The 10,213-nt window shown below is 42.1% G+C and overlaps 1 protein-coding gene across 1 annotated transcript; it reads left to right on the top strand.

The window, feature by feature from the left end:
- Window positions 1-8,427: 8,427 nt before the first annotated feature.
- Window positions 8,428-9,090, top strand: LOC122150074 (keratin-associated protein 4-11-like). Its single transcript, XM_042781091.1, has one exon. The coding sequence runs from the start codon at window positions 8,428-8,430 to the stop codon at window positions 9,088-9,090; it is 663 nt and encodes a 220-aa protein (XP_042637025.1).
- The last annotated feature ends 1,123 nt before the right edge of the window (window positions 9,091-10,213 follow it).

Raw genomic sequence — 10,213 nt, 5'->3', positions numbered from 1 at the left:
TGCAATGATTTATTCAGAGAGTGAGATGATTTATTAAGAGAATGTTCTCAGGAGAAACTTGTAAGAAGTGGAGGGAACTACCATATTAGAAGTTAAGCCAAGATGTGGCTTGAGTTGAATTTATCCTCAGCTGATGCCATAAGCAGCTGTAGCATTTGAATGGTCCCTCCTGGAGGCAATGTGACTGGGCCTTCACACTCCCACATTATCATTAACCGTGGACCATCCCCAAAGAGGAAGAGGAAAAACCCTTGAGGTAAGTGGCCTCCTGTAGCTGAGGACAATTAATTGGAGAACAGTGTAGAGGAACAATGTGAACCCCTAGCAATCCACACTCGCACTTGCTTGGGGAGTTGGCACATTCCTGACAAAAGGGATCTGCATGGGTTACCATATGGTCTACTCCTGGTACTGTTTGGATGTACCTATTCTCTCATTAAACTCACTCTAACTTGTTTGTCAACATATGTATAAGAGGAAGGTTAGCTGTGCAAAATAGTATATAAAATAAAAACATAAGCACATTAATGTGATACAAGTACTGCAAAGTTTAGTCTTTAAATGGACCTAATTAAGACATTTTCGTTCTGTTGGACAAGGGATCGGTATGAGTCAGAAGTGACTCAATGGCACCTATCAATGATAACAACAAGACATTTAAAGATGTCATTATAGGGTGACCAACTGACCTCTGTCTACTGGGGCTTTCCTAATTTTAGCACTGATAGTCCCATGCCCTGGGAAGTCCCCCACCCCAGTCCCAGCCAAACAGGGATGGTTGGTCATTCTAACATGATATTTGTTGGTAATAATTAAAGCAAGCCTTGATAATCACTTTGTATAATTCTAAATGGACAAGTGATACATGCATCAGCACTGGTGATTCTCAGGCATACACCAAGCTAAAGATGCTACACAGAAAAGAAACTATATGTACGATCCCATTTGTTTGAAGTTCTAGATCAAACATAATATCGTGAAGAAAATATTTAAACAGTGCTTGCCTCTATAGTGGTAGGGAGTTTACCAAAGTGACATGAGGGAACTTTCTGGCATAATGGGAATACTCATAATACGTGTGTAATCCTTTTATCAAAACTCACCAAATAGAACACTTAGGATTAGTGCATTTAATGTATGTAAACTTTATCTGAATTTTGAAATCAATTCTAAAAGTAAATAAGAAACAGTGACTAGAGGTGTCTATTTGGGAATCAGTCTACTGAAATGCATTAAGCATTTCCCTCTCTCTCTCTCTCTCTTTTTTTGTATTTTTTTCTTTTTTTTAGACTTTTGTGATGTAGGTGAAAGTTTACAGAGCAAAGTCATTTTCCATACACCAGTTAATACACTTTTGTTTCATGATGTTGACTGCAATACCCCACAATGTAACAGCTCTCTTCGCACTTCCTCTCTGTCGTTACCTTTTCCCTGAGTTCTTCCCGCCCATGCAATCCTACCCCATAAGCTATCACCCTGTGCAAACACTGCCCTTCTGTTATCCCACAATTGATTGCTTGCTCCAAGGAGTGTATCTCCCTCATGTAAATGTTCACCTCATACACCTGTCTGTTGTTTGGCTGGAGGCCACAGGAGGAAGTTCAGTTCCACATCTGAAGGGTAACTACAGACCATAGTCTCAGAGGTCTCCCCAGGGTTAGAAGACAAGCAAACCTGGTCTTTTTTTTTTTTTTAATGATTTTGAGTTTTGTTCCACATTGTTCTCCCATTCTCTCCAAGATCTCCTGCACCAATTCCCCTCCGATTGATTGACAGTGGCAGCCGGGAACCATCCAATTCTTCCAGTGTCATGATCATATAGGCTGAAGATCACATGGTCTACTAGTCCCTTGGACTAATTGCTTCCATGTGTCTTTTGTTTTCTTCATTTTTCTTTGCTCTGAATGAGGAGAGACTTATCATTGCATTTAGATGGTTGCTTGCAAGCTTTTAAGACTCCAGTTGCTACTAACCAAAGTAGGATGTATAACAATATTTTATGTAGTATGTTATGCCAATTGACCTTGATGTCCCCTGTGACCATGGTCACAAGCCCAAAGGTTCAACTACTCATTCCTACAGGGTAGCTAGCTGGCTATGGACAAGAAGCCACCACCAACTTGTCCCTTGTCAGCTCTACTATACACCCGAACATTCTTACAGCACATACAAATATGCATGAAGGAACATCGTCTGCCAACCATATACATGGTCATGGGCAAACTACCCCATGCCTAGATATACCTGATCATTCAGCCTGTCCATCCATGTATGCCTATAGATTAATGCTTGCCGTCACTGACAACACTGTATTTTGCACATGAAAGGGTTCATCTTCATTGTCTATACCTCCCACGTACTTCTTTATGTCTTCCTCTTCCTCAATACCACCGTGTTGATCACTCCCTTTGGTACATTGCCCTTCCCTTCACCCAAATCAATACTTGTTGCTACGTATCTTGCAGTGTTCCCTCCTTTCCCTTCCCATCCCTGGTAACTAACAAAAAAGTTTCCTTCCATATATAAACCTTTCCTTGACTTGTTTTTTACAATAGTGAACTGATACAATATCTCTCCTTATGTGATTAACCTTTTTCACTCAGCAAAAAAAGTCCTCCATGTCCATCCATGTTGTGAGATGTTTCATGGATTCATTATTATTCTTTACTGTTGCATAGTACTCCACTATATGTATGTACCATATGTTGATGGACACTTAGGTTGTTTCATCTTTTTGCTATTGTGAATAATGCTGTGATGAACATGGTTGTCCATATGTCCATTCATGTTATACCTCTTCCTTCTCTAGGATATGGTCCAAGGAGTGGGATTGCTGGATCACATGGTATTTCTCTTTCTAGGTTTTTAAGGAAGCGCCATACTATTTTCCATAGTGATTGCACCATTCTGCAGTCTCATCAGCAGTGTATGAGAGTTCAATCTCCCCACAGCCTTGCTATCACTTGTTATTCTCTGGGTTTTTTGTTGTTGTTGTTGTTGTTGTTGTTTATTTATTTTTTTTAACCAGTGCCATTATGGCCGATGTGGGATGATATCTCATCCTACTTCTGATTTACATTTCTCTTATGGTAATGACCTTAGTTAACTTTTCATTGTTTATTAACCACTGGAATGTCTTCTTTGGTATAGTTAAAAGTTAATACTCTTAAAAATATTATTTTTCATCATTAAATCTGAGGAAAATATAAACCACAAAAGATAAATATGAACATAATAGGAGGAAGGAAGGAGAACAATGAGTGCTTAAGTAAAAAGGAACTGAAAAATAGTCATCAATTTATCCCACTTTGTAGAGTTTAAAGTCATGGCAGAGATACTCTAACCCAGTGATTTTTCAGTGTCTATGCCAGTGAATAGAGTTCAGAAACAGACCTAAAAGGTTATAGGGATCAATTATAAGGTTAAAGTGTCAGCTTAAAATTAGTATAAAAAGGGAGAATTATTTAACAAATGGTATAGGACAACCATAGCTTGGACTTCTTCCTTGAGTATCACTTGTTCTTGATCTTATACTACCTCCTGAAGTGGCTGAATGTCAACCATTTCATTTTGGTACAGTTCCCATGTGTTCCTTCCATCTTCTTTTGATGCTTGCTGTGTTGTTCAGTATTTTGCCCATGGAATCCTTCAACTCAAGTATTACAACTTGAGGCTTGGAATTTTCTTCAGTTCTTTCAGTTTGAGAAATGCTGAGCATGTTCTTCCTTTTTGGTTTCCTAACTCTAACTCTTTGTACATTTCATTATAACACTTTAAAACCCTTTGAAATCTATCCAGCTCTTTTACTTCATCACTTCCATCGCTTTAGTTATTCTATGTTCAAGAACCAATTTCAGAGTCTCTTCTGACATTCATTTTAGTCTTTTCCTTCTTTCCTTTTTTAAAATGATCTTTTATTTCCACCGTATGTGGTGTTCTTGATAAACTAAAGGCATTGGTAAAAACAAGCCTCCAGAAACACATGGAATCCAATTAGGATGCTTCAATAAACATACAACACTGGAAACACTGACTCAACTGTGCCAAGAAATTTGGAAGATAGCTACGTAGCCAATTGACTGGAAGAGATCCATATTTTTGCCCATTCTGAAGCAGGTCCAATGGAATGCAGAAGTTATCAAACAATATCATTAATATCACATGCAAGCAAAATTTTTCTCAAGATAATTCATAAACAGCTACCATCATGCATCAATAGGGAACTGTCAGAAATTCAAGCTTGATTCAGAAGAGGACCTAATACGGGAAATAGTTGCTAATGTCAGATGGATCTTGGCTGAAAGCAGAGAACACAAGAAACCTGTATTTTATCGACTACGCAAAGCATTCAACTGTATAACAAATTACAAATACTGTTGCAAAGAATGGGGATTCCAAAATACTTAATTGTGCTCATGTGGAACCTGTGTACAAACCAAGAGGCAGTCATTTCAACAGACCAAGGGGATACAACATGGTTTAAATTTGGAAAAGGTGTGCATATGGGTTGTATCCTTTCCCCATACTTATTGTGGTAGTTAAATTTGTATGTCAACTTGGCTGGGCTGGTTGAGTGGCTGGGCAGCTGTGGTAGTTATTCCCCATGATGAGACTGGCAATCAACTCCATGGTGGGATCTACCACAAGCAGCTGAGTAGCTGCCTTTGGGATGTGGTCTGCTTCCTGTATAAAAGGAGAAACCTTGAGGATAGTCTCTATCTTATGGCACACTTGGACCCTCCATGTAACTGTGTCGTTGCTCAGCAGCCTGCCATGCTCTGCCATCTTAGAACTTACAATAGACTTAAATTAATGGCCTGCCATGTGGTTTGGTAACATCGGGACTGTGTTTTTTTACTTGTCAACCTTGGGTTTGTCAGCATCAGCAGCCAGCAGATGTCTGAGTGCACAAACACCTCTAGCTCCAGTGTCTGGGAGCAGGAGGCAGATCTGGACCCCAAGGTTGAGGGGCTTTCACCAGACCCTAGAGCATGGCACTTTGATCTTGGACTTTAAGCCTGCAAATGGTAAGAGAATAAACTCCTGTTTGTTAAGACCATCCTATTTGTGGTACATTCTTGTCAGAGTGGCACTAGGTAACCAGAACACTTATTCAATCTGTATGCTGAGCAAGTAATCCAAGAAGCTGGTGTATATGAACAATAGCATGGGATCAGCTTGGAGGAAGACTCAATAACAACTTGATATGTGCACATGACACAACCTTGCTTGCTGAGAACAAAGAGGACTTGAAGCACTTACTGATGAAGATCCAAGACTACGTACAGCCTTCAGTATGGATTACACATCAACATAAAAGAAACAAAATCCTCACAACTGGACCAATGGGAATATCATGATAAATGGAGAAAATAATGAAGTTGTCAGGAATTTCCTTTTACTTGAGCCCACAATCAACACCTATGGAAGCAGTCACGAAATCAAACAATGTATTGCATTGGGCAAATGTGCTGCAAAAGATCCCTTTAAAGTGTGAAAAAGCAAAGATGTCACTTTGATGACTAAGGAGTGCATGACTCAGGCCATTGAATTTTCAGTCTCCACATACATATGTGAAACCTGGACATTGAAAAAGGAAGGCTGACAAAGAATTTACACATTTGAATTACAGTGTTGGGAAAGAAATCGAGTATACCATAGACTACCAGAAAAATGAACAAATGTGTCTTGGAAGGAGTACAACCAGAATGTTCCATAGAAGCGAGGATAGTGTGACTTTGTTTTGTTTCCTTTGGACGCGTTATCAGGAGGGACACATCCCTGGAGAAGACCATCATGCTGAGAAAAAGGAAAACCTTCCGTGAGATGGATTGACCCAGTGGCTTCAATAACAGGCTCAAACACAAACACGATTGTAAGGATGTCACAGACCAGGCAACGTTTCATTCTGTTACACATGGCACCACTATGAGTCAGAAATGACTCGATGGCATCTAACAAAAACACAACATAGGACAGCTGGGTAACTTCTAGAATAAAGAAGGGAAGGAAGGGAGAGACACTACTTCACTTACTAAACCAAGATAGATTTCAGTCTGATGAAAAACTCGATATAATAATAAAACTATTAAGGTCCTAGAAATCATGAGGAATTTCTAAACACAATTTTAAAACTATTGTATGCATCACACACAGAAATCAAGAGCAGAAAAAAGAAACCTGTTAATGTAAATTAAACTATACTGAGTCCATCAGTAGGTATCATGCATTGGGGATTATCGGGGATACCACTCTTTCTTTCAAATACAAGATCTTATAGAAATATTATAGTTGTTGTCATACTCTATAAGGGGCCTCACTTTGCCAGACAACTTGGAAACCACTTTTGTTCCCTTATCTCCCTGTGATGAAGGAGGAGGTTCAGCACCTTCCCAGTACAATTTGCATCCAGATTCATCAAAGTCAACATACAATGCAGGGTTTGAGTGCTAGTCAAACCTCCAAGGAAAGGTTCAATCAGAAGCCCATCTTCTTGTCATCCTGATTGTGGGAAACTGGAAATCAGGACCAAAGTGGGAGTACAAACTGCCTATGAACAAGAGCATATTATAAGGAGTTCAGTTTATTAGACTTCTAAGTGCCTCAGTGCAAAAAGGGATCTGCAAAGCCATTTCATTCAATCACCTCCATCTCATTCTTAAGTCTTCCATTGCCACATCAGCTTCCACTTAAACTACTCCACTGACTTTTGATGGAGTCAGCCTGTTCCATAAAAGATCTTCACCATGGTGAGTCAAAGTTTGTTTCTGTCTGTGAGCTACCCACTTGTCCTGGACCAGCCCATTGCAGCCATATAGGACAAGTCCAATCCCTCACATACAGCACATCCATGCTGTACTGGTATTTTTGGCTTTGGTTGTCTCTACTCTAAATTTCCGAAGTTTTTTCACCTACTACTCCTTAATTATGACATCATCATCACATCAACTTTACTTTTAATATTCCATAATTTATCTAAATTCTTCTTTGTTGTTGTTTTTGTTATGTGCCATCAAGTCAGCTCCGACTCATAGCAACCCCTCCTTGGGTTTCCAAGGCAGTATCACTATGGAAGTAGATTGTTCAACCTTCCTTCTGAGGAGTGGATGGTGGGTTTGAACCACCGGCCTTCTGGTTAGCAGTCAAGTGCCTTAGGTACTATGCTACCAAAGCTCCCCAATTCTTCTTTAGTAGCCTGGAATTAAATGCATTTCTCAGATGTTTCTGAGTGCTAAGTGAGGATTAGGCCTGCCTTCTCCTCCTTCAATCTAGATATCTGTTTTCTCTCTCCTTTCTTGAGGAGAAAAGCTTAAAGGATGAAATCTGATCAACACCTTGAATAATGGAGCAAAAGACTGTGCTGGGCACCTTCAGAGCCCAGGAACTGATCAGAGATATAAATTAGAATAATAGGCAAGGACTCTGGGCAAGTTAACTTGGGTTCGCAAGAAAACTTGGAAGAAGTGTGTATGACTCCATACGCCTTGTGAAAACCTGAAAGAGCGTTAGTCAGAATCAGAAGAAAAATCTGCTTCACAGATCAGAGTCAAGGGTGAACTTTACAGACAGTTGCTGGCTATCTCGGCAGCCATCTTCACGCACCCAAAGAAGCCCACTGCAGTCAAGGTGATTTCAACTCATGGGCCCTTATAGGACAGAGTAGAATTACCACATAGGGTTTCCAAGGCTATCTTTATGAAGTAGACTTGTAGATCTTCATCCTGTGGATCAGCTGGTGGGTTCATGTTGTCCACTTTTGGGTTAGCATATGAGTGATTTAAGCAGTATGAAACCAGTGCCCCTTCAAAGAGGTCCTAAAACACAGTTTTGGAGGTTTGTTTCTGAAGAAAAAGAAACATCACAATTTATGAGTTAGTTTTCCTTCTTGACAGTTCCCATCAAAAATCGAGAATATGGGAGGGGTATGACCTCATAGTCTTCTGATTCAAATGCCTGTGATCCCATTTCACAGGTAATACACTCAGACCTTCTTTGCCCACCTGGACCACAAGGAATGAGACATCAGACTAAAATGTAGTTTGATGCACCCAGTCACCAAAAAGAATTGTGGGACTATAAGAATCACTGTCACTTGAATGATGTGCTATGCAAATTGAGACTGACACATATAGAGGCAGAATATCATGTGACATGTGACAGCTTTCTTAGAGGACACTAAAGCACGAAAAGCACAGCAGGAAAGGAAACAGTGTTTTCCATCTATCTTGAAAAACTGAACGAGGAAAACAAACTTGCCTGATTTGATAATTACCTATTTATTAGGACAATTACAAGGAAGAGTATCATACTTGATGCCAGCAGCCCCTTGGCAGAGTATAAAAGGGGACATGGGGTGAGGAAACTTCCAGACTCAAGAACTTCACTCTCCTGGAAACACACCCAGAACCTCTTCCACCCTCTGACACCATGGTCAACTCCTGTTGTGGCTCTGTCTGCTCCGACCAGGGCTGTGGTCAAGGCCTCTCCCAGGAGACCTGCTGCCAACCCAGCTGCTGCCAGCCCACCTGCTGCAGAACCACCTGCTGCCAACCCAGCTGCTGTCAGACCCCCTGCTGCAGGCCAACTTGCTGCATTTCCAGCTGCTGCCGACCCTCCTGCTGCGGTTCTAGCAGCTGTGGCTCGAGCTGCTGCAGGCCAACCTGCTGCATCTCCAGCTGCTGCCGCCCAGTCTGCTGCCAGACCACCTGCTGCCACCCCACCTGTTGTGTATCCAGCTGCTGTAAGCCTCAGTGCTGCCAGTCTGTGTGCTGCCAGACCACCTGCTGCAAGCCCAGCTGCTGTGTGTCCAGTTGCTGCAGGCCTCAGTGCTGCCAGTCTGTCTGCTGTCAGCCCACCTGCTGCCACCCCAGCTGCTGCGTTTCCAGCTGCTGCCGCCCTTCCTGCTGTGGTTCTAGCAGCTGTGGTTCCAGTTGCTGCAGACCAACCTGCTGCATCTCCAGCTGTTGCCGCCCAGTCTGCTGCCAGACCACCTGCTGCCGCCCCAGCTGCTGTGTGTCCAGTTGCTGCCGCCCAGTCTGCTGCCAAACCACCTGCTGCCGCCCAACCTGCTCTAGTGCTTCTTGCTGCTGAGCACTCTGACCTGAGTCCACCTGCTTTTCATCAACAATCTTCTTGTCGTCCACCTGTGAGCTGAATCATGTGCAGCCCACTGTGAAACCTCAGTGCCACTCATTCTTAGACTGAATTTGGCCTCCAAATACACTGCCTCCCCCATATTGCTCTCTCTTGCCCAAATCAGCATAAACTTTGACTTTCCTCTGAAATCTGCCAACTAACATGTCACCCCAATTAAAATATTTGTTCCCTGCCAAATTTTCTCCTGCTTCTTAAATAAATCATATTTTTCCAGTCATAGAAATACAAGTGCATGGTGTCTCATTATTTTTCCACCTTGAACTGTCATCCTGAGATGTCAATTGTTCTCTGCAGGAAAAGCATACTGTGGCAGATGACTTCAGGGGTCCCACCTTTATTTGCTCAGTGCTCTCCATTCTAGTATAGAAGGATGCTTTCTTATAGCAAGCGGCTGGGACTCTGCCTCAGGATTTTCTCTAGATGAAGAAGCAAGTTCTGGACAGGCCAATGTAGGATAGTTACAGTCTCAGAAGCAGCCGTGGATCAATAGATGGGAGTTGTGAATAAATGCTGGCTTTTTCTCCTTCAGTGAGAAGCATGTTTTCCAGAAGCTCTCAGTGGGAATGAGCCCCAGCTTTTCACAGGAATAAGCTGCTCACTACCATTCATATCATGTGGTAAACCAAAAAACCAAACTTACTGCTGTTGAGTCCGATGCACCTCATAGCTACCTACCCTTGGGTTCCCAAGGAGTTATCACTGCAGAAGTAGATTGCCCCATCTTCCTCCCATAGAGCAGCTGGTAGGTTTTAACCCTGTCTTCTAGTTAGCAGTCAAATACCTTATGCACTATGCCACCAGTGTTCCTAGTGCTGTTCTAACAGAAATATAACACAAATGGGATGGCTTGAACACACAGGAGTTTATTCTCTTACAGTTTGGAGGCTTTAAGGCTGAGGTCAAAGTGCCAGGCTCTAGGGGCTGGGTGAAAGCCCTTCAACCTTGGGCTTCAGCTCTGCCTCCTGCTCTCTGCCCACTGATGCTGGAGGCTTTTCTTCACTCAGACAGCTGCTGAGGCTGACAAACTCAAGGTCGACAAGTAACAAAGCACAGTCCC

The sequence above is a fragment of the Orycteropus afer genome, unplaced genomic scaffold, assembly GCF_000298275.1.
Source record: "Orycteropus afer afer isolate SDZICR_OR568_19922 unplaced genomic scaffold, OryAfe1.0 scaffold00085, whole genome shotgun sequence".
Lineage (NCBI taxonomy): Eukaryota > Metazoa > Chordata > Mammalia > Tubulidentata > Orycteropodidae > Orycteropus > Orycteropus afer.
The sequence above is the reverse complement of the archived record's forward strand: the minus strand, read 5'-3'. Positions and strand labels throughout refer to the sequence as shown.

Coding starts and splice junctions, on each gene's coding strand:
- LOC122150074 (XM_042781091.1), top strand. CDS start 8,428: ATGGTCAACTCCTGTTGTGGCTCTGTCTGCTCCGACCAGGGCTGTGGT.